Here is a 25,228-nt window from a genome sequence, read left to right as displayed (position 1 = left end):
GAAAGCTGACGAGGAATTAAAAAAGGAAGGCCATATCTTTAGTTATTTGTCTTTAAGCTGCATTTTATTCATGCTTCAAACAAATAATGAACTTTAGAAGAATCTTTATGGGGTTGGGGGGAAAAAAAGACAAGACAAGCAAAAGGTATAACTGGAGAAATATTTATTGAAATAAATATGGTATGGCTACAGATTGATATATATCACATAAATACTGAATTTAGGCAGTATTTCTTAGAAAAACTCCACCCAAATGTTTTAAGATTTAGTTTCCATCCAACTGGGTCATTTTCAGGAAAACAATGTGAATAGATTCTCCAAATAAAACCGTCCGTCAGTGAACAGACAGGCAGGTTCTGGTCCAAGTAGCTACCACACCCTAAAAACACTATCTTAGGATTTCACTGTTCTCATGCTGAATCAAGTATTAACATCTACTGATATATCAATAATACTCAGTCATATAGATTATTGTGAACATGTAGTATTTACAGACTCAAAAAAGGAGCTTCGGTTATACTGTGAAAAGATATATCGATATATAAAAATTCAGGATTTAAAGATACATTTCGCCTTATTTAGGATTAAATCCAGTCCCCTACGGTGCTTTTTAAAGCCTAACAACACAACACAGTTTGGTACTACTATCTCGGTTGGAAAAACCGATGGGTGAGTCATGCTAGGTCATAACTATCATCCACACACATTTAAACATTATTCTGTACAAGAACTCTATTAGAAATTTAAAGATATTTAAAGTCAACACCGAAGTCGGCCTGTTTTCATTACTCTTTAGCAAACTCATATGACTGCATTAGAAACAGTTTAATAGTTGGTTAGAGGACACCTGTCGCCTTAAGTCTCACCCCAGTCGGTGGGACGCTTCGTTAACTGGACCATAAAACTAGAGGAAATTCTTAGGGAAACTCTTAGCTGAGAAGAACGCGAAACGCACCGTGTGCTCCACGACTATTCTTCTAAACTCGATCAACACAAACAAACAAAAGACAGCACACAAAAATACATTTAGAGTGTTAAAAGTACACAGTATCGATCTGTAGGAGCTCAGAGCATGCACCACCTCAAGATGGCTTGTCACCTTCTTTCTTCAGGCGGCTTCAACAGATAAAAAAGACAAATTAGTGCCAGAGTAGCAGAGCAATGAACTGACATGTCATCATAAAGTTCATTTTTATGACTGAAACTCATATATAGATTCATTACACGCACAGTGATATATTTCAAGCTTTCCCCTCTGTTGGTTTTGATGTTTATGGCTTCCAGTTAGTGAAAACTCAAGTGATGTTTTTTTTTTCAGAAAGTGAGAATATCACGGATAGGAAGGATGACTTGACAGCAGCTCAGCAGACGACCCACCAGAAGGAGAGAAACCAGGAAAGGGCCGATAACAGTATCCAAGCTGCCAGTGGTGTGACTTTGAATTAATCTGACTGGATAAAGAATGACACAAAAAGGTGCCGATTGGCTCCGGCTGCAGTTTACTGTGCCCTGAGGACAATCTTTAAGCAGCCAATTAAAGGCCAGCATGAAGTCACATGAAAGCCAAAAGTGTAAGAAGATACAGAAGGCTCATCTGATGCTTGTGTTTCTACGACACTTTTCCTTCCACTCAACTTTCAGCGTCTTTAGCGATGACCTCCTGTGGCTTACTCACCATATGGAGGGTGTCAATAAATGTGTAGTAGACCATAACATGGTTATAACATAATGTTTTTGCATTAAAAATCCCTTTTTATTAATGTCATGTAATACTGTAATTTTCAGAGAAACTAAAGGTCGTAACTAGCCTCGTGAGACCATCCTGATCTCGCAAGCTTTCAAGGTTTCACTCGCAGATCAGTCTGGCTACTTTCCGTTAAAGAAAATTTGGAGCAGTTCACCAAACGAACGTCCAATCAGCGTTGGCTTTGAGGCGGGTTGAGGTGTGACGCAACGGGAAGCGCGACAGTTCAGTCTAAAGAACATGGCGGCTTCAGCCGATGAAACTAGCGTTAGCGTGGCTATCGAGCAAGTTTTATCAGAATTAGAGTATTTCTTCACTGAAAGAAGAGCCAAACACTGCTCTGGAGGCTTTTCTCAGAGGAAAAGATGTTTTTGCTCTTCTCCCGACTGGTTTCGGCAAGAGCTTGTGGTTGTGTTTTCGTCGTCGCTGTTAGTACGTCATATGCTTCGTTGATCTGATTGGTTTATTTGGCCCGTCTATCACCAACATAGGCCAATCAGCTAACCAGTATTTTCGCCCCTTCCCAAAATTACTTCAACGGAAGGTTTCCAGATGGATATGCGGAGCAAATCCATCTGGCGGAGTCAGGTTAGGTTGTAACTATTAAAACGTACTAAAATAAACTCCTTGTGTAGTGACTCAATAATGACATAGTTTCACTTTTCTGTATAAAATCACTGAAATAAAGAATTTTTTTTTGTAAATTCTCATTTAGCAAGAAGTTCCTATAAATTAGGCCTTCAAACGTCAAGCCGTTTTGATGGTATAAAATCTGTTGAAAAATGCTCACCTGTAATAATCTTCCTGGCTTGGCAGAGGGCCTCCATGCAGATGATGGCCTTGAAGCCACTGCTGCTCCATGGCCATCCTCTGCAGCTCTGCAGACTGAGCATGCATGGCCTGGAGCTGATGTGAGGCAGACATGTGAGGAATCGGACCCTGAAGCTCTCGTGGATATGCGGCTCCTGTAAAAAAAAGAAAAAAAAAAGAAACCAGTTTAAACCAGCACAGTAAAAGTTGCAGAAGAAGTCAAGATTACGAACCAAACAGTGGATGGCGCAGCATCTCGTGATCGTGAGGGAGATCGGCGAGTAAGGGATTTGGGATTGGGCCACCGGGGAAGGGGAATCGTGCCAAACGTGGTCCTGTTGCCAGAGGGTCCACCAGAGGATGCGGACTTGAACCTGAAAGAGGGTCAGACGTGAAATTAAATGTTTTAAACTTTCAAAACAGGATAAGTGCGAACCACTCAACCGCACCTTGACCGAGGGGGTCCTGCTGGTGGAGGTGCAGGTGGGAGTGAATGTGAGAGTGTTGGTGATGATGAGGAGTCACGTTGAGCATCTGCAGCCGGGCAGCTTGATCAGGCGCCACGGACGCCATCCTCTCGGCGTGAAGCCGCTCGGCGGTGAGCCTCTCGGCGTAACTCAGCTCGGGGCGCATCTGAGGCCCCGCCAGCGCCAGCCTCTCGCGCTCCAGGTGGCTCAGCCCCGGATGGAATTGCGCGAACGGGTGCGAAGGCCCGGGTATGTGGGGGAGAGCGAGTGCGCCGTGGCGCGCGAAGTGCTCCAGGTGGTTGGCGGACGGGTGCAGGGCCTCCATGTCCGGGGGTTTGACCTCGAAGCCGGGCTTCATTCGTTCGCGCAGCTCTCGCTCCCTGAAGTTCCTCAGCTCCCGCTCTCTGAGGCCGGGGTCCGTGCTGTACAGGCCGGGCATGTGGTAGGCCAGCAGGGGGTCGCCGGGGCTCAGGGAGACGTAGAACGGGTGGTTGCGGTTGGAGGGGGACATGACGTGGGGCCGGGCGTAGTCATTCAGGCTCCGCATGGCTGGAGTGTCCGGGCCGATGTAAGGGGGCACGGCGGCCACAGTGGTGGGGGGTTGCTCGAAGGAGGGCCGCCCGTGGATTTGAGCCGTCATCTGCACCTCGCTCATGCGACTGTCGTGGGAAGAGCTGGACGCCCTCTGAGAGGAAGAAAGAAAAAAAAAAAACAGTCAGAGAAATATTTTTGTTTAATTAATTCCATTTAGTTTACTAATTAATGAATAAACTAAAGCGAGTCTCTCACAGAGTGCCTGTCTGCCTCTCTCTCTCTCTCGCGCTCTCGGTCTTTCTCCCTTTCCCGCTCCTGCCGGGCGCTGAGCTCAGCTTCTCTCCTCGACCTTTCCACCGCCTCCTCCCGTTTCTTGGCCAGCTTGGAGGTCGACAGCGGCGTGAAGAAGAGGTCCGTCCTCGCGCAGGAGTTGTAGCCACGATCCAAATGTTTAATGAACCTGACAGAGACCAGAACGACAGGCTTTCATGAGCGAATGCCATCAATCGGTTTCTCTAAGACACAGGTGTCAAACTCAAGGCCCGCGGGCCAAATCTGGCCCGCCACGGTAAATTATCGGGCCCTCGAGAGCCAAAAAAAAGGCATATATCCTTTTATAGTGTTTAAAGTGGCTAAACTGTGCCTCCTGTAAGTGTAACTCACCCCAATATCAACTTTTTTTGCAGATAAACTGTATAAACTGGGCCTAAGAGTGCTACTTTTGTATTACTGTGCATTTTTTATACTACTGTGTGAACTGGAATGAAATTATGAAATGAAAAGTATCGTCTCTACACATGCAAGCGGCCCTTTTAATGACTTCATATAGAAATTAGTTTGACACCTCTGCTCTAAGACATTAAAACTTACAAAACGTGAACATTTTCACATTTTGTGGTGCTAGAACCACAATATGTTAACATTTATTTTAGTAGGATTTTATTGAACAGGCCCAAATAAAACCAAAATGATTTTTCTTTATGGAACAACTTTAGCCGTACCTCGCGGACTCACTGGCATGGCTAGCCATGTTGACAACGGTGGGCTCTGGTGAGGGGCTCCTGGGAGGAGACGGCGGGCTCTCGGGCTCCTCCACCTCATCCAGCGGCTCCTCTTTAATCTGGACTTGTGACCCTCCTGCAGCAGAGCTCGGTGAGGGTCTCGGAGGAAGGGGTGGGAAGGACGGCTGCAGGTTCGGGACGGGGCCGGCGGCGGAGGACGTGACGGGGAGCGAAGGAGTGGCTGCTTGGAGGGCAGAGGTCATGCTTTTCCCCGGGTGGTTCTGCACCTGGGGGGACACTGGATGCTGGGATGGAACCGCGTGCGCGGGCAAAGGATGCGGCATGAGCTGCAGAGGAGGAGGTGGGGCGCCTGGAGGATGCTGGTTGGGGAGAGAGTTGAGGGGCTTCAGAGCGGGAGGAGGTGGGAGATTGGAGGGCATCTGGGGGAAAGGTGCTGCGGGTGGCTGTGGCAGCTGCTTGTGAGTGGGTGGAATCGGGGTTGTGGGAGGGGGCTTGACTTGGGGGCAAGTAAGAGGCGGGTGCGGGAGCTGGGCGTCCCTAAAGAAGGGCACAGAGCGTGGCGGGGTCTGAGGCGGCGAGCCGTTTGGCTGCAGGAGCTGCGTGGAGTTGAGAGCAGGCGAAAAGTGCAACGCAGGAGCGAGAGGAGGGTCCTGACCCAGCGGTGCCGGGGTCGGGCGTTGACCAGAGACCGGCTGCGCTCGGCAGCCCGAGCCGACCGTGGCGGGTGACTGAGCAGCCGCAGACTGCGGGGGGTCCGAAGAAGATGGAGGGGGGCTCTGAGCTGGATCGGCCGGGGCCATGCTTTGCGGACGTTGAGGAGGAATGGGAGGGTCCTGAGAGGAGGCGGCTTGAAGGATCGGCGTGCTGGGCAGAGCGGCAGCCGGAGCGGCAGCCTCTGGTGGAACCCCGTTGGGCTGGGCGGATGAGTCTGAGTCGCTCTCGTTGCCCTGCTGAGGGCTGGGGATGCTCGGAGAGGAGCTACGGTTGTCCTGATCAATGTCTTTGGTGTCGCTGCCGTCGTCCTGAGCGCTGCGGCTTTCCGAGGAGCTTTCTTCCTCCGCTTCTCCCTCCGACCGCGACCCGCCTCGTGGATCCTTGAAGAACAAACAAACTTGATTTGTTTTGAACTGTGTGGTAAAATTACAATATCTCCTACTAGCTGGCAGCTTCTAGGACAGAAGTGGTCACAAGGTGCTGATCAAGCAATCAGAAGCAAACCTGGGAAGCGAGCAGGTCAGGTTGGGTTTGCCATGTTCTTTAGATGAGAGGGGGACCAACAATGTGAACAAACTATCATTTAGGGCTGCGAGATATGGCTTAAAAATACAATCTCTAATTTTCTTATACCAAGTCTGATTAATCAATTTTTTCCTCCTTTTCGTTTCACACAAATAAATTAATTTAAAACTTATTTTTACGTCAAAGTTTTCATCTGGGAGTTGACCTGAACTCAAAGTGCAACTAAATATAAGTTCTGAAAGATAATTGTGAAACAAGATGGCGGCCCTGCTGTTGTAAAGAATGAAAATATAACTAAATGATTGCTGCTAGTGGTATTACACAATGAGCTAAGAACAGACTTAACTTTGTTTGTGTATCTTCTTCCTTTTAACAATATTTTTACAACATATTTTCTTAAACATATAGTCAGCATTGTATGCTATTTTCTTCATGGGAGCCCAATGAAGGCATTGGCAAAATAAAATCCAAGTTTTCCAAAAATCAAATCTTAAAAACTTGTAAACTTGAATTAATCGATTAAATCGATTAATTGCCCAGCCCTACTATCCTTATAGTTAAAACTACATTCTGCCTGAAGCTGCATTTAACTGCATAAAGTTCCTGTTTAGTGTTAAACACACTAATCACTATTTAAAGCTGAGAGTAAATATGATTTATTTTAAGCTTCCTGAATTTGTAAATAAGCTCATTTGACAACTTTGACATGTGAATTGACAGCGTTTAGATGAAATCTTTTTCTAATTTTAAAGGTATTTGAAGAAAAGCAGTTCTTGAGGGTAGAAGGTCTGGGGCCTCATTTAGAATGGGTACACGTACAAATAAGCGCCCTTTTCCATGCAAATGTTTGGATTTATCAGTTCTGAACTGCCTGTAGAAAATGTCCAAAGCCTCATGACGACTCCAACACTGGCAAATATTTCTCTCATTAAGTGACAACGCCTGGTGGGAATGCTGGAGAGCTGTTATTATTGTGAAAACAATGATGGAAGAGAACAATTACAGCCATGTGTGTGATAAAAGACGTTTATCTTAAAGAATGTGCAAAGTGCCGCAGAAAATACCCATAATTACAAGGGCTCTAATATATTTTATTATTGTTGATGTTATTATTAGATATAAAGTGAGGTTCAATAAATCTGAATATTATTAAAAAAGTAATCTATTTCAGTAACCCAATTCACAAAGGAAAATACATTCTATAGATTAACTTGGACTGATGATGTTTTAAAGCCTTTATTTCTGTTAGTTATGATATTTTTCCACCTCTGGCTAATAAAAAACAAAGCATTTAAAAGTAGAAAATTGCATCAGACCAATAAGCAACATTTTTCATGCCGAAATGGGGGCCCTAATAAAAAGTATGTTTAATACTGATTTAAAGGTTTGTTGTTTTTTTAAAGGAACTATTAATCTGACAAACAAGCCTCATGGAAATGCATGTTCTAATTTAGTGAATATGACTGTATTATTGCAAACACACAAATGCAGGAAATGTGTATTTAGAGAAAGAAGCAAGGGCACAAGGAAGAGTGGAAGAAAAATAGGACATGAGGAAGAAGACAAGAAGGATGGGCGGACAGACTGATGGGTGGATGCTATGAAATACCGCAGATTCTCTGTGTTTCCTCATTTATCCAGACCTGGAAAACTTTGCAACTAAACTCCCTGAACTCCAGTCTTGCATAACTCGTTTACTTTGACGATGGCACGGTGTGGGATGGGGTTTGTTTTAGTGAGAAAATTCAATTGATCATTAAAACATTAAACACCTCCGACATTCATCTCATGGGCCGCTGTGAAGACATTGCCGGGTCTTTGTAGCATGACTTCTTATCGGTGGTTGAACTGAGTGACTTTTTGCTTTTATCTGGTTGACCTACAGATTCAAGGCAATCCACCAAGCCCCTGAGTGCCTCTGTGTTTACTGTAGTTTAGTGAATACATCTAGTTTAAATACCACATTTTTTGCCCCAGTCCAGCACAGCTGCAGTGTGTGCATACAGTCTAAATAAGTGGTGTACAACATTAACAGATATCTGATTTGTACAAAAAGCAGAAGTAGTTGGCTGCTGGGTCTGAATCTCCTCATTTAATTTACTTAATTTTCACTTTGGATTAATGAAGTATTTTTTAATTGAATTTAGGAGCATCTCCAAACTCACATTCCATGAATTTCCTCTTTTCCCTCTGTGTAGTCATGCAGCCAGAGGAGAATCACAAGTGGTATTCCATATTTAAATGGGGGGGAGGGGGGTCTGGTATCCCTTTTTTTGCACCACATTTAAGCAAATGTGCTTGCCTCCTTATACAGATTCATACATATGGATTTTTTTGGCTCAGTCTTCTGGATTGAAACATCCACAGTGTTTAGCAGGAAATCCACGCAGGTCTTGGTACACGCGGTCCCTGACATGCCGTGTTCTGTGCTCTACAGAATTTACTGGTGGCCATCTTTTACCTGTGTCTTTGGCCTTTTAGGTGTCGCTTTTTCAGGTTCGTCAGACTCCAGAGCAGGACTCTCCCGCACACGTTTTGCTGTCTTTGGCGCCGTTACCTCCTCTTTTATCTTCTGCACAAAAAGCAAATTTACACACGATTACACAAGTCTTATCCAGGATTCCTCTTGTCATTAAACCTTCCCCTTTTCAGATTAATCACGTGTAAAGGTGACCTGTATATGTCTTCAAAAACATGATGACCAAAGTTTAAACTCCGACACTCCAACATAGTTTCATTACCTTATCTATATTTTAAGATAGGTATGCAAGGATTATTCCTCATTTAGTTTTGAGTACATGCTGCTTGCCTTGTTTATTTTCTTTGTGGAGTCATTCTTATGATCCGCGGAGGATCTTAAGGAATTAGAGATTCCTCCGGTCGGGAAGGTCTGGTTGCTGGACTGGGAATCCTCCGTGCTCGGAGAACCCGTGAACCTTCTGAGGCCACTTCTTAACGATGACAACTGCTGTAATAACACAGCCAACAGTGATTATTTATTACACATTCGTTCCCTGTATTACTGTATTTTTTTTTTTTTTTAAATCATAAAATGTAACTTGTCTGGTTTTCTGTTTTAATAGCGAGTTATTATGAAGACGAACGCTTACAGGCGCTCTGCTCTGCCGAGTCCTCATGCCGTGCTTGCTGTTCCCCTCTTCTTCCACTTTAACAGGCTTGAACATAAAGGAAGCGTTGGCAGATTTAGGAGCGGGCGGCAAACATCCGTGTTTGTTTTCGTACGTGCGGCACGTCGAGCAGAGCAGAGCGTTGTCCCTCCCGACCTGGTGCCAATCCTTAGAAGCTGGAAAATAAAAAAAAATTGCTTTAGATCTACATTTCAGGGGCTATTTAAAGCTCTTCTCTTCGCTAAAACAAAACCTACTTGTTGTTCCACAGTGGCTGCAACTCTTTGCGTCCTGTTCGCTGTCTTCACTGTCAACATCGTCCTCACTGGCAGAACTGGCTTCAACTGCACAAGACAAATGGCCGTTGTATAAATTGATGCATTTTCTGAACAAATGTGTACATTTCTATTCAACAGAAAAGCATTACATAGAGAATTGGTGAGAAGATAGCATACATTCGTAATAGATTTGGGGATTTTTCAAAACACATTTGAACCAGGGTAGAAGGATGACACAACAAACTACTTTAATGAGTGTTAAAAAATAGAATTTGGTTCGCAACTATGAAGTTACAGTGAATATTCTCTGTTCAAAACACGTCAAACTTATTCATACAGGCCCAAATATTTAGACACACAACTTCTCCAACATTTAGTTTAATTTTTCAAACTAAATTGCAGAGTAACAACAAATTTTTGGAGCCGTTAACAAGGTCTCGGCATAGTTCTTGCCGGGTATTTAATCACTCTTCGTATAAAAGTTTTTAATACAGTTAATTTCAATAATTTTAAGCACAACCTAGTTTTACAGGGTTGAGGTCAGGGCCATTTCAGAAGCTTGCTTCATCCACTCCCAAAACCAATTTTGTCTACTTTGTAAAATACACCCGTAACCACTGACAGCAAAACAGACTCAGCATGATGCTGCCACCACCACTGTTGACAGCTGGCATGCTGTTCTTAGTTTAAGGCCTCACCTTGACTCCTATGAACAAACTAATTATGATTGTAGCCAAATAGCTCAATCTTTGTCTTGTTTAAGAGTAAAACTTCTCTCCTGAAGCCGTCTGTGTTGCACTATGACAGCTGCAAATTTCTTTAAGGTGTTGGTTTTGAAGCAGGTACTTCTTTCTTGATCGGCACTGTGATCGGGGACACTTGTGGTTCAACTTCCAGTCTTTCAGTTTACGACAGCCTTGAGCCTTGGTGGATTCTATGTGCTTAAAAAACAACTAGTTTTAATTAATAAATATTGCCAGTTCTGATAAGAAAAGTAGTCAAATATCCAACCACGGTTATGTCAGAATCTTGTTGATGAAAACATCAAGTGTGTGGTTTCTCCGGAACCACCTAAAGGACATTTAGCCAATTTAAATGGACGTGGATGTATATTTATGACCCTCTGTGTATGTTTTGACTGTGTGGATCAGAGGAAACACACAACAAATAGTTTTAAAAATAACTGCAGCCGCTTATTGTGTAATCCTTGCAAAAAAGGCAACAGCGTTCAAATGCATCTTCAAAGGCCCTTAACTTAATGCCCATGATTAATGTATGCAAACATTTCACCGGCACTGTATAAGAAAAAGTGAGTCTGACCTGAATAATTTCGAGATGGAGGGTTGACCGTGGCTGCCGTGGATCGAGTCTTTGCTTTACGAGAGGACGGCTGCCGACGTTGCTGTCGGTAAGCTCTGGTTCCCGCAGCCTCTGGGGTTTTCTTCCAGTGGTAATAAAATGTGATCAGCTCTCCCTAATGAAAAAACCCACATGTTCAACAAAACATTGTAATTATTTTATTTCAATAACTGTGGGAAAGCATCCAATATATGCCACAAAAAAAAACACATGCTTACAGTCTTTTTGCTGGGGAGAAAGTCTTTCCGGATCCGAAAGAAATTCTTTCCATATTGTCTCAGACCTTTGATGAAGCGCTTCTGTAAGACAAAAAAAAAAAAAATATGAGTAAAGGATTTCTAAGAATACAATAGTTTTTACTTCCTTAATGAATCACATAACTGAACTGAAATAATATTGAGCTGATTCTTATGATAACCCTGCCTCTAAAACACTGTTTAGGAGGTACAAGTGTCTTGCTCCTATTGTCTGTGCCGGCATACTTTGAATAATAATACATCCCTGTCCAATGAAGCTAATCTTATTCGTTGTATCTCAATTTAATTGTCATCTAGTAGTCAAACAAGTCTGAAATTCTAGTTAAAAAGTATCTAACAAGGAGTTTTAGTTCCTTACTCGTCACTTTCAGGAAATCTCCAAGCTGACTTGCTACTCTGACATGCAGAGTCAGAGTTTGATGGCTATAGTGAATATTAAAATGCTCAGTATCCCTAAATTAAAGCTTTTTCACATCAATCAAGTTGCTTGTTCACACTACTAGAAAGACACTCTGGAAGAAATCTGCAGAACTGAAGCATTTCAAACAGTCATCTCACCACATCATCTTCTGACCAGCATTTTTCAATCAGCTTGGGTAGCGGCCTCTTGACCAGACGCTGCAGAGCTTTGGCTGCATCATAATGGCTTGCATGAAGCTAAAGTTGAGATGGGAAAAATGTCAACATCACTGCCTTCAAACTGTTCCTTTTAAATTTAAACAATTCAAGTTTTGCTGCCCACCATGTTGAGAGCGTTCAGAGTTGTATCGTCTCGGGACGCCGCCAAACATCCATCTTCTGTGGATCCACCATCACACATCCCTGCAAACGCTGCCATGCTCCTAAAAAAAAAAAAAAAAAAAAAAAAAAAATCACATATATTTACATATTTAAAACAAAATAATAATGATGAAGCATTTAGATACTGTGGTAAAACACTTTGAAGAGCATTTGCAAAATGACGGACACAAAATTATTAATTCCTTGCTCCACCTACAACCAGTTACACATCTATTTACGTAACTGTTTATATCAATTAAACAAATAAAGCAAAAGCAATAAAGAGGAATAAGCAACCCACTGCATAAAAATTTAACAGGGTGAAAATAATTACATATGACCGGAAATTAGTTTTTCAGGATGTGTTTTAATCATTCATCAGTTAATTTATTGTTCTCAAAGATTCATCTTAGGTTTATTCCATCAAACATAACGGTAATAAGGTGCGGTACAGTGAGTGACCGACCTGGCTGCTCTGAGGTACATGAGGAGGTCACAGTCATTGACTCCAGGTGTCCACATGAGCTCCTCATTCTCCGTCTGTGTCTGTGCGCCGGGTGCGGGCCGCGGCTGCAACTCTGGGAGCTTGGCCTGCAGGAAACAGAGAGAGTGAACTCAAAGAGCTCAGATGGCTCAAAGCCAATAAAACTCTGAAAAAAAATTGACCTTTCAAAAACAAACAGAAAATAGCAAAAGGTGTTCTTGCAACATTTCCTGAGTTTGTGTCTGACTGCATTGGATAAACATGAGAATGGACTGTGGGGTAAACTGGACTTAATCAGACGGCATGCAATCGTGGACCTATTTACCTTCACTACATAGTTCTCTAACAGGATGTTTGTAGTGAACTGGAAAGGTGTCACATTGGCACATACGCTCACACATATGGCTGATTTAGAATTGCCAATTAACCAAATAGGCTTTTTTTTGTTCTGTGGAACAAACCTAGAGTCCATTCATCCATTGATTTCTGCTTATGCAAGGATGGGTCATTGAGAGAAACCCAGACGTCTCTTTCCTCGGCTACGCTCTCCTGCTAACTTTGACAGATCTCGAGGTGCTCCCAGGAAAGAGGGGATGAATAGTCCCATAAGAAAATTCAAAGTTTTCATCTTGGGAAGCAGCCATGACGCCTGTGGTAACTCTGGAGGAGCTACAGAGATGTAGAGCTCAGGTGGGAAAATCTGTTGAACGGGCAACTACTAATATTTCACTGCAGAAATCTGGACAGCGCTGTTCAAAGAGAGCCAAAGGATATTCTGTTTACCACACACACAAGTTAGGGGACAAAGCAAAAAATGTGGAGGAATGACATGCATGCAAAACGCTTAATGTGGTGGAAAACTAACACCGCACATAACCCCGAACACACTGTCAAACACGGTGGTGGCGGCATCATGCTGTGGAGATGCTAGTCTTCTGAAGGGGAGGGAAAACGGTTGGAGCCAAATACCCGAAAATCCAGGAGGAAAACCTGTTAGAGACTTTAATCTGGGACAGAAGTTTCCCTTTCAGTGACCCAAAACATCCAGCCAGGACTACAAAGTCAAAACATATTCATGTGTGAGAATGCTCTAGTTGAAGTTTGGGCATAAATCTGGTCGAGGATCTGTGACAAGACTTGAATGCTCTCCATGGACGCTGCCCAACAATCTGACAGTATTTGGCAAAGAATGGGAAAAGGTTTGAGTCTCCAGACATGCAAAGCCGGTGGAGACACACATAAAAGGATTTGCAGCCGTAATTTCACCGACAAGTAGCTCTGCAAAAGGATTTGCTCAAAAGGGGGACTTCATGCAACTGCACTCTACACTTTCTTTTGTAAGAAATTATTGAAAATCATCGTCTTAGCTATACTCTACATTGGGATATACAATGGAATCCCAATAAAACCCGCCAAGGTTTGTGGTTGTAACGTTACAAAACATGAAAAAAAAAAAATTGAAGGCAGTATTAACACTTTTGCAAAGTACAATATGGCGTATGCTAGTGTTAATATCTGAGCAAATTTGCTGGTTGTAAAGGTTAGTTAGTACAATGGTACATTAGTAATGAAATGCACCTGCAAATGTTGAGGCCTCCAAGTGTGGTTTTAAATATTCTTGTTCCTAAAATGTTTTGCACCTTTTTTTAAAATATATAAATGCTGTGCTTTTAAAAAGCATTTGAAGATTTACCTGATGACTTGGTCCCACTCTGATTTCACCTTGTGTGCTGTTCAGGCTCCTGAAATAAAAATACATATATATATTTTTTATTTTAGCATACAAAATACGTTTTTTTTAAGCAAAGGCATGGGCAGGAAACCGAATGTTTCTGCTCTACTACAGTAGAGCCAATTATTATACAGTATGCAGACAGACTGTGTGATCTGCGCCTCCTGTATCATCATCTGAGGCTTCCCTCCCGTCGCCTTGCACTGATTTCAGCCACAGATCATCATCATCCCGCCCCTCCGCTCCCGCGATCCAATCTCAGCTCACAGTTGCTTCTATTACGTGAATGAAATCCGACTCCACAGCGGCTGCAAAACACTGTCAATCAATCACGCATAAGCTGCTAAATTTTTTACGGTCACCATTACGGGGACAGTGTGTGCTGTTCCGCAGATCTTAACAGGTTGGCAGTACGGCAGCCCCGCGTGTCCGTTTCATAACAAAACAGCAGCTATACAGTGCGCAATCAGTAATAAAACCCGAAGGGGTTAGCCGACATAACACGTTTAATGTACATTAGCACCGAGCCGCGCCGATACGGGCGCTTAACCTCAAGGTGAAATTACGCAGCTGCTTCGCCAAATGCTCAAACAAGTGTTGAACAGCAGAACGATTCAAACAACGCCCGGAGAAATAAGTGTTAGTCGCGGTAATGCGAGCAGGGGAGGCGTTTTCCACAGCGGGAGCCGCGCTAGCTGCTAACAGGGTCTAGCTTGTTAGCCACACACGAACTTCGTGACCACTGACACTCCGGCTATTAAACACGAACGGCCCTCAAAGTAACGCCGCCGGACACCGGAAGGAGCCTCAAACACGCGCTGGCCGCGAACGCAACGCGGCTGACAAGTTAGCGAAGTTACCTGCGCGGACTGAACAGGTCGTCCATGTCGACGGATGTTTGGTTGGTTGTGGCTTGTTGACACTACGCAGCACAGTGGGCGAGAAACACGCACACATACACACACACATATACACACACGCACAAACACGCACACCAACTGTGCGAATCCCCAATTACATGGCTATTCAAAATGGAGGCGGTGTAGTGTAGAGACTCGTTCTGTTTTTTGTTTTTTTTTCAGTGCAGTGACCTCAGCAGCCACAGCATAGCGTTCACATATTATCTGGATGTACATAACTGAGCATGTGCCGCAGGCATGCTGGGCTTCGTCGCTGCCGCCGCTGCTGCTGCTGCACAGTCAGCCATGAATCTTAACAGCTTATCATACTGTGCGCGCGCTGTTGCAGTCTCTTACGTTGTTACGCAAGACATTCCTACCACGAATACGACGGCGTTCACTGCCAGGCACTTGTTACCCGTGTAATAACTGTGGTGCTGATACAAATATGTTATTACACTTTATTTTATTTTAAGACAAAAAAAAGACAAATTCGCTTAAAAGTTTGGGAACATATATATATTATTATTATTTTTTTAAATTGCTTTGTATCCTATCAGCTGCAGCACTACATGACATACAAGGTATGGCTCCCTGCCCAGGGCGGCAAACCCTAGGGGGCGCCATGGGCAGGGCCGGATTATCCATAAGGGCCAGTGGGCCAGTGCCCAGGGGGCAGAAATTGTTGAAAGACCATACATTATTCGTTTTGTGAAGACTGATGTCACAATAATAATAAATGATAAATAAATCAAGATTTTTTTTATTTTAAAATGAGATATTTGAACATTGCTCACTGCTCATATGCCTACATGTAGTTGTGTAAGTTAGTAAATAGTAAATTATATTACAGAAGTCCCCTTGATTATGTCTGATGTTTTTGACCGGAGGACAGCACGGGTAAGGGGGGGGGGGGGGGGGGGGGGGCTTTGAGGTACAGTGCCCAGGGGCACCACATTGTCTTAATACGGGCCTGGCCATGGGTAAACCTTTTCTTTAATAAAATAATAAAAGTTATCCCTTAATTACTGTGAAGTTGGAACTGGAATATGAGTTATAGCTTGCAATTTTGTTTTAATTAAATGGTAATAGCATTTTTATTTTTTTTTTTATTTTTTTTTTGAGAAGTCCAAAGTGGATCCATTTCTATTTAAATTCTAGCTTGTTTAGCCGGGTCAGATATCAAATGGATTATTCTTCACTGAACAGAGATGGTTTAGAACACAGTTGGAGATTTATAAGACTTTTATTCTAATAAGGATAGCACATGGAAAATAGCATTTTCAATGCTTTCATGCCATTGCTCCACTTTAAATTGAGACAAGTATTAAAACCCAGTTCTGTCTAACTTCATATGGAATCAGTGTTTTTTTTATTGTTTGTATACTGAAAAGTTGTTCAGATAATTGTCTTTGCTGTCTTCGAGACTTTAACATCAACAGATATAAGCCACACCTAGCTGTCTTTAAAATCGGCAACTTATGTTTAGATATAAAGACTGCCAGGCACTTTGCAGTGCCTTGCAAAATTGTCAGTACTTCTTTATCTTTTCTTTTATTTACAATTAGTCACATTATAACCAAAAAAGCAAACTGTATTTTATGTGATTAAGCTCCAGTAAGTGATTCATAATTGTCAAGTAAAAGAAAATGATTTACAAATATAAATAAAGTTATTTTATGCATTTGTATTCAACTTCTTCAAAGTCAATACTATACAGAACCGAATTTTGCTACAATTACATCATGTTGGTTTGTTGTTTAGTGCAGAGCCAAATTTCAGATTTGTGGAGGGCATAACTGCACAGCCAATAAAATCCTCTCCATGAGCTGGTATCGTTTTTTTTTTTTTTTGTTTTTTTTTTTTGTGTGTTGTATGCTGCTGTTGTAATTTCCCTTCCTTATTCAGTCATGTTTTTTTTATTTTTTTTTATTTTTTTTTTATGTATGCTGCCTTGCAGGTCCTGACAAGCAGGAATAATCAGCCTGACAGGAAACACCCTGTTGTTTCTTCCACAAATGTTTTATTCTTCTTTCATTGTCTCTGAGCTGGGTCGTTACACAGTGTAATCATACATTTAGTGCTTCATACACAGAAAAATAGCACATTATGGTGCCGGTTTCATGCAGGGACTGCTGTCATTTCTCTGCTCCATTCTTCAACAATGAAATTCTTTTCATTGCTGCATTTCTCTTTGACCAGCAGAGGATCCTATTGGCTAAAATCAGCAGAGACGTACATGCTCTCTCTGCCATTTGGAAACAAGTTGCTGCTGCACTGGCAAGTGTTTGTCCAACACTGCAACGTTGTGGCATGTTAAATCATGTTCATCTGGTGCTTAATCTTATTTGGCAAAAACATACATCCGTCCTGAAAGGCCAAAATTAATTACCTGCCACTGATTTTAAGACATATCTCACTCTACAACAGCTTTCAGCGTTTTAAAACTAAATTTTGAACCAAGCCGTGTTGTTTATTTTTAACCAACTTTTTAGAATGAAGCAAACCACATAGCTTAGTTCTAAAAACATGTGCTGAAAATAAATCTAAAAAGGTTAATCAATACAAAAAACAAAACAAAAACAGTAGACTTTCCCCAGCAGCATATTACCCACAGCCACTACAGCTTCGTTTTGACGGATCAGAATAAGAATGTGGTCTTAGAAATATGTTTCTTGCTTTTTCACCCATCCATTTGTTGATTTACAGATAGGTACTTTTTTGCATAAAATAAAAGTTAATAATAAATAATAATACACTTTCCTTATATAGCACCTTTGCAACAAAACCTAGCACTGACCAAAATGCTTTACAAAACAAAACAAATCAATACTGAGGACAAAAGAACAGTGCTAGTTAAAATATAACCTCAATAAAAAGACAAAAGAGTATAAAAGTACTAAAAGTTAAACATCAAAAGCCTTTTTAAATAAATGGGTCTTAGGTTTGTCTTTGAACAAGACCAGGTCAGAGATGGCGCACAGCTGAAAGGGAAGACTATTCCAGGCTGTTGACCCAGCAGCAGACAATGACACACTTCTTGCACCTAGAGCGAGGCACCTCCAGCAGATATTTGTCGGCAGACTGTAGAGTTCTGCGGGGTTGGTGGGTTTTCAAAAGTTCAGAAACATAGGGAGGTGCAAGGCCATTAGAAGCTTTAAAAACAAACGACAGCTTGAACTGTATCCTAAACTGAACCATATAAAGTTCATAGTTAACTCACTGACTGCTGGGTGTTCAGATCTTAGCAATCTGCAAAACAACCAAGGACCCCTGCACTTCCACCTTGTTACTTGATTGTTCTCACAGTAGTAACTTCATGAAATTATGTCTTTACACCATCCATCCATCCATCCATCCATCCATCCATCCATCCATCCATCCATTTGCACAGAGGTAAGAAGGGTTGACCCTTGAAACATTGCCAGCCAACATGTGGACACTCTAGTTAACACATATTCACACTGGAAGGCCTCCGCTGGGACTTGAGCTCAGGACAGTCTTGCTGTGCGACAACAATGCTAACTGCACCCACATGCATTGAAACCCTCCATGCTAAAAGGAGAAACAGGACACACAAAACAGACATTTCATAATAGTTTATTTTCACAAACAAAACTTTATTACCTTCATCTCCAAAGTGCATGTGTTTGTGGTGAAAACAATAAGGTGCTATCATCATGTTTAAAATTATCTATTCAGATCTCATGACTGTGAAGACTTACAGTTTCTGATCGTTTCTATTTACTGATAGAAGGACTTCTACATGTCTAATTATTTGTAGTAAGGTGTCCACACAAATCTGTGTCCCCCGATACACAAGTATTCGCCTCATTCACTCAATCACAGGATTCCTGAAGTTTTTCCCAGCAAACTGAGCTTTGTCCCCCAACTCCTCCTCAATTCTGCCAGAGAGGGGGAGAGGAAAAATCAGGTTGTTTCAGTGCAGCAGACATTAAAACAGTTTTGAACTTGTAGTGCAAACTGTACTGTTCATTTTCAGTATGTTAAATATCCTAAATGATAAGATGCAGGGCCTTGCAAATGTATCCATTGCCCTTGATTCTTCATTTTCCAACTGCAGTCTTAAGTGTCTTTTATGAGATTGACCAACATAAAGCAATGCATAACTCTGGAGTGAAATTCTTGCCAATCATTCTTTGGAAAATAGCTCAAGCTTGGCTCTGGCTGCATGATTATGATTATTGTGCTACTGGGAGGTGAACCTCCTCCCTAGGCTCAAGCCTTTTTTAGCCTCTAACAGGTGTTTAGTCCCAGCTGGAGAACAGCATTCAACTACATGAGGCCTTCCACCACCAGGTTTCACAGTAAGGATCGTGTGTTAAGGATGATGTGCAATGTCAGGTTTCCTCCTCATATAATGCTGTACAAGAAGGTAAAAACCTGTTTTATTTTGGTCTCCTCTGACCAGACACCTTCTTCCACGTGTTTGATGATGTATACTGAGAAGTAATCCCACACATCTGGTCTCTTTGCAGATTCAGTAACTTCTGAAGACAGTTGGTTGCAGTGGATTTTATTTGTCTTTCCACTTCACAAATATGCAATCACTCTGTGTCACATCAAATACCAATGGAAAGCACAGAGCGATGAGGTTGTAAAGATGTTTAAGGGCTGTGAATATACTTGCAAGGTACTGCATTTAGAAAGTTTTTTCTGTTCATTGCAGTGGTAAACAATCACTATTGCGAAAGAAAATACTGAGAGGATTTATTTTGACCAAATAACAAAAATCATTAGGCTTTTTTTCATGAAGCTAAAACTCACCTCAGAATCTGGTTGTATTTAGCCAAACGTTCAGAACGACAAGGAGCCCCCGTCTTGATCTGGGTGTGATTAAAACATTTAAGCCGGTAAATTATTTATCTTCTCCAAAACTGATTATGCACATAATGTGCTTGCATGAAGGTATGTTAATTGAATGCATGAACATAACGTTATATATTACCTGTCCGGTGCACAACCCGACCACTAGATCGGCTATGAAGGTGTCCTCAGTTTCCCCAGAGCGGTGACTTACCATCACGCCCCAGCCGCTCTCCTGGGCCATCTTGCACCTGCAGGGTTCAATGAGACATTTCACTGAAACATCACCAACATACTGGAATCTGACCTTTTTCTTTTGTGTGTGTTTTTGTTGTATCTTTTGCTTCTCTGGTTGTGACGCCCTGAATTTGTGTGCCAAATGGGACATGCATATTATCCCAACTAAGAGCTCTGGTGGTGAGCTGATGTTGACTCACGCCTTCATCGACTCTGTAACCGTTCCAATTTGATTGACTTTGAGCAGCAGACAGTTGCAGGCCTTCTCCTCCACCGCCTTGCAGATGCGGCTGGGATTCGTCACAGTTAAATCATCTCCAACCACCTGGATGTCTGTGCTCTCGGTGAAGTTGGTCCAGGCAGCCCAGTCGTCCTGGTCAAACGGATCCTCAATGGAGACCACTGAAGAAACGGTTTAAACAGATTTTCATGAGATACCGTGGAATAGTACAAAAAAACCCAGGTCCTTAAGCTAAGAAACCTATTTTAATACTGACATTCAAGGTTTGAAGGGTTTGGGGAATTTGATTGCTCTAAAGTTAGTATCAACCAATTACTACAAAAGACATCTAAATGCTGAAAAAGTATTACTGACAAAAAAAAAAAATTTGTCATGAAAAAGATTATTTATTTATTATTTAGTTCAGTGGCCATCATATCAGTGGGAAGTATAATGAGGGCACACCCAGCTGAATGACTGCAGTTATTTTTGGTGCTGCTAAAACATATAATGGCTGTTGCAAACAGGTTTAAATTGGAGGAAACTGGACTTTTCGTTCAAGTGCGAGCCACCAGAATTGACAAAGACTCCTGGATAGGTGACAAAAAAATTTTTATAAAAAGAAATAAAAGTCCCCTTAGCTCCGACTTAAGCCTGTATGCTTCTGCGATGATCCGGATAACTGAGAATTTGCACAGGCATAATGGCTGTTAATCAGTTCGTAAAAAGCAAAATGGCATTTTCATATATTGTTTTTGACTGTTTTCTTCAGTTAAGTGAAACTTTTGTGTAATTTACAATGCGGTGAATGATTTCATGTTTGAAGGTTTTATTTGCCTTACTAAAGATGTTTTAATTTATTTTACTTCCACAAAGAGTAATTATTTTTTTTATCTTTTATCCCGGAAATTCATATGATACCCACCAGTGATAACAATACACTATTACACAAAGTTGAACACTGTGGAGACACTATTGATGTAATTACAGTTAAACTCAAAATTATTCATACCTCCAACACACATAGGTGGTGATGTCAATAAAGATTTTTCGATTGCATATTGAGAATCATCATTAAAATATAAATAAAAAACAGATAAACTATTTTTTTCAAGATCAGTTTTCCTTTTACCATATCTTCTTCTCTTTGGAGGGACACCTGTTTCATTTATTAAGAAAAACAAACTGATGAAACAATATGTTCAAAGGCCATGAACATTTTTGCATGTCACTGCGTACCCTCAGTCATCCTACCGTTTATGAACTTAATGTGTCCTGCTCTCTTGGTGCTAAACAATGTGTAAAAAGATGTATACCTGGATAATCCTTGACAAAGCTCCTGTAGAGATCAGCAAGCTCGTCGGGGGTGATGTAGCGGCTCGGGTCGTCAGGCGACTTGAAGTCCAGGTCGTATTTTCCGTCCCTGTAGAACTCTGACGCAGCCACGTCCATGCCGATCACGACCTCCTCTGTGTAGCCGGCTTTGGCAATGGCCTCCTTCAGGAGCTCCAGAGCTTCAGGGTCCAACAGCAAGTGCAAGCGCATAAAGAAGAAATAAAAACATGTCATGGCTAACTTCTTGTTGTGACTTTTCTGTTGCATTTGCTATTAAACAGCTGTTTTCTTGTATTCGATAGAAAGTCTACAGGGAGCTGAATTTAATCTAAACCTACTTCAGTCACACGTGTCTGCAGATGCACTTTGTCAAAAACCTCTTAGGATAGGAAAATCAAAAGAATGCATACCCTCCTTATTTTCCAATATGTTTGGAGCAAAGCCACCTTCATCGCCTACATTTGTGGCATCCTGCCCATATTTCTTCTTGATGACATTTTTCAGGTTGTGGTAAACCTCTGCTCCGATGCGCATGGCTTCTTTGAAGGTGCTGGCACCGATGGGGAGGATCATGAACTCTTGCATGGCGAGCTTGTTGCCAGCATGAGAGCCACCGTTGATTACGTTGAAGGCCTGGTGGTGGAAGTGCAGATAGGAGATATGAAGCATGTTGTTAACTGAATAAGAGGGAACTCCTGAAGGGTGTTTGTTCTTTGATGAGAAATCTCACCGGCACAGGCAAGATGACCTCAGGGTTCCCTGCCAGGTCGGCAATGTGGCGGTACAAGGGAACGCCTTTTTCTGCAGCGCCGGCTTTACAAACAGCCAGAGAAACACCAAGGATGGCGTTTGCTCCAAACTTGGCTACAATCAATGAAGAAGTTTAATCAGATGCCTGCATTTAGAGGGTTAATCAATATCAAGGCAGCAAGACGACAAAATACAAGAATTGAATCCACAAATATAATTGCATTCGCTTCATGTGGTGTTCTCCCTTGACAATATACAGTTTAAAACTAAAAAAAACAGAGTGAAAACAAGTCGATTTGCAAAATTTGTGATAGATTAAGTCAAATGGAGATGATTTCTTACATTTGTTCTCTGTGCCGTCCAAATCGATCATCATCTGGTCAATTTTCTCCTGCTCGACCACAGATACATCCTGAGGAAACAGGAAGTATAACGCATTTAATTTACATCAAAGAAGAAAAAACAAAAAACAGAGAGATAACTGCTGTCTTACCTCACTGACAAGCGCAGGGCCAATAGTTGAATTAATGTGATCTACCGCCTGGGAGACGCCTGCAATGAAGAAGTTAGTTACTATCTCACTACATAATGCACAAGTCAGTCAGATTATAAAAAAACACATGCAAAATGGACATGTTGCCAGTCGTAGCAATATAGCTCCACACAGGACAAACAGCCATGCACATATGCACTCATTAAAGATGCTAATTAACCTAAGTCATGCTTTCTGACTGATTGAGGAACCCAGAGTATCCGGAGAGAACCCACTCATGTACAGGGAGAACATGCAAACTCCATGCAGACAGACCCCAGTTTTAGACTGGATTTAAACCCAGGACCTTATTTATTGCAAGTCAGCAGTGCTACCAACTGCACCACGGTGCAGCACAGAGACTAGACGATAATGGAAAACAAAAGAACAAATACGGTACAGTTATCAAAAATAGCATGTTCAGAAGGAATGTGCAGCTGAGTAGGGTGATTCAACAAATTTACAAAATGTGCATGAGAATTCGTGCATAAACAACAACACACTAATTACAAAAAAAAAAGCCTGTGCAAAAAAGCTGGGATGCAAACACCCATTAAGTGTGTTGCGAGCAGTGATGGTTATTAAGTCTAAAAGCTGCTGGGAGGAAGGATCTGTGATAATGCTCTTTTGTTGCAGCTCTGAAGGAGCTTTCCTGTTCTGCAACAGCTTTGTTCATGGGGTGGGAGACATTGTCCAACAGAGATGTTATTTTTTGCTAGAGTCCTTCTGTCTCTTACCACCTGCACTGGGTCGAAGTCCAGTTAAAGTGATCCAAACGGCCAAGGATCGTTCATCATTGCTTGGTTTTAAGTTAAACAGAGAAAAGGGGTTCTGCAGCAGCTGCTGCTGTTTGTTTTTAGCCATTCTTCTAAAGGGAGACGTCCCACTGGCTTGAACTAATCTAGATCTGTGAATTATTACAAACTTGTTCTGAGTTAAAACTGAATTTTATTCAGTTAAAGGGCTTAATGCCTTTAGAATTACCAAATATTATGTCTCTAAGAAGTTGATTGGTATACCGATGAAAGGGCTTCCTTTTATCCCCTGCCATCACTTGGGAGTCAGGATTTATATATATATATATATATATATATATATATATATATATATATATATATATATATATATATATATATATATATATATATATATATATATATATGTGTGTGTGTGTGTGTGTGTGTGTGTGACTTCTGTTGTGAAAATGGTGTGCAAACACTGTCTTTACTTCAAAAAGCACTGGCACATGAGGCTCATTAAAATCCCTTTGTCTGTCAAACAAGGAAAGAAAACAAAGGATACGAATCAGAGAGAGCACACAGATACAAGAAAAAGAAAAAAGTAATAACTATAAGGGCAATAAAGCCTGTTGATATTTGAAAGTATATATAAAAAAAATCAAACAATTATTTCCGACATTAAAGGAAAACGGCAACACACAGACCTTTCCCCAGGTAGCGAGACTTGTCATTGTCTCTCAGCTCCAGAGCTTCATAGATCCCAGTGGAAGCACCGCTGGGAACAGCAGCTCGAAACAAGCCTGGAAAAGATCAAGAGGAGCAAAACACAACGATGTTCACCTAACACTTTGAGTAAAACACTCAAAAAAGCCTTTATTCCAGGGGATTTTCAAAATTGTCAGTAAACAGCATTATTATTGTAATCAAGTTAAATAGGTGGATGTTACAGTGTACCAATGTTGACAGCATCTATAAAATAAGCCCGATCAGCAATATGATATAAAGGCAAGCAGCTACTATCATATCATATATGACAACTGCTTAGTCACCAGAAACGAACAGTTGTGTGGAGTCATTGTCTTTTTCATTGTTTCCAAATTTCTTTGCAGTATTTCCCAAAGGTTAAGAGTTTACAACAGTGCAACACAAAGCCATCATTTACCAGCTTTTCTTGAAAGCTTTGCCAGCAATTTATTGGTAAAGTAATTTAAGTACTGTGGGGAAATCACCTTAACAGTGGGAGAGAAAGGGGGAAGACACCAAACTTTAAAGTATAATTTAACACTATAAGGTCAATTCAATTGACATTTTCAGATGCAGGAGCTGAAACACGATGAAGTTAAATGTGCAGGCCTACCATTGTCAGTGTACAGATCGACCTCCACAGTGGGGTTTCCACGAGAATCAAAGATCTCTCTGGCGTGGATCTTGATGATGGACATGGTGATACACACCTGAAGACAAGACACAGGTCTACTTGTTGATACTTGTACCTTCACACTCTACTGCTGCTGGAGTACTCGAAAATATCCTGACCTAGCTGCAAGCTTAGGAGAGCCAACAGGCGAGCTGCTACTTTAATTGGATTAGGCTTGCTCAGCTGATGAGTCACATGGGTGGCAGGATAATAAACTTAGTGCATCTGCCAGAGAAGAGATAAGAGTGTGGTTATAGTTAGCAAGCCGAGGTTTTACAGATCTGAATTTCAGAAAAGTCGCCATGACAGCTTCAAACAGTAATTCTGTCACTGCGAAGCCATTTCGCAAATATTGTTTCGCTATATCCGCATTTATTACTTCCCCAAATAAACCACACAGGCAAGCAGAGAGAGACTACAAGATGCATTTCACGATG

At 41.8% G+C, this 25,228-nt stretch overlaps 2 protein-coding genes across 2 annotated transcripts; both read right to left on the bottom strand.

The window, feature by feature from the left end:
- Positions 1-142: 142 nt before the first annotated feature.
- On the bottom strand, positions 143-14,991 carry rereb (arginine-glutamic acid dipeptide (RE) repeats b). The gene is made up of 17 exons (XM_036151283.1): positions 14,695-14,991; positions 13,796-13,844; positions 12,085-12,209; positions 11,581-11,680; positions 11,397-11,495; positions 10,800-10,880; positions 10,543-10,696; positions 9,202-9,288; positions 8,927-9,120; positions 8,626-8,784; positions 8,278-8,388; positions 4,557-5,671; positions 3,811-4,015; positions 3,004-3,706; positions 2,788-2,928; positions 2,535-2,709; positions 143-1,116 (listed from the first exon to the last, which is right to left on the bottom strand). The coding sequence occupies exons 1-17, from the start codon at positions 14,718-14,720 to the stop codon at positions 1,083-1,085; spliced, it is 3,558 nt and encodes a 1,185-aa protein (XP_036007176.1). The 5' UTR covers positions 14,721-14,991; the 3' UTR covers positions 143-1,082.
- A 3,326-nt stretch (positions 14,992-18,317) lies between these two features.
- On the bottom strand, positions 18,318-24,928 carry eno1b (enolase 1b, (alpha)). The gene is made up of 11 exons (XM_012872758.3): positions 24,732-24,928; positions 24,079-24,174; positions 22,596-22,654; positions 22,445-22,514; positions 22,083-22,216; positions 21,763-21,985; positions 21,334-21,531; positions 19,998-20,199; positions 19,703-19,811; positions 19,522-19,580; positions 18,318-18,638 (listed from the first exon to the last, which is right to left on the bottom strand). Exons 1-11 carry the CDS (start codon positions 24,814-24,816, stop codon positions 18,569-18,571), a joined length of 1,305 nt encoding a protein of 434 aa, XP_012728212.1. The 5' UTR covers positions 24,817-24,928; the 3' UTR covers positions 18,318-18,568.
- Between the last annotated feature and the right edge of the window lie 300 nt (positions 24,929-25,228).

Source organism: Fundulus heteroclitus, chromosome 20 (assembly GCF_011125445.2).
Source record: "Fundulus heteroclitus isolate FHET01 chromosome 20, MU-UCD_Fhet_4.1, whole genome shotgun sequence".
Classification (NCBI taxonomy): Eukaryota; Metazoa; Chordata; class Actinopteri; order Cyprinodontiformes; family Fundulidae; genus Fundulus; species Fundulus heteroclitus.
The sequence above is the reverse complement of the archived record's forward strand: the minus strand, read 5'-3'. Positions and strand labels throughout refer to the sequence as shown.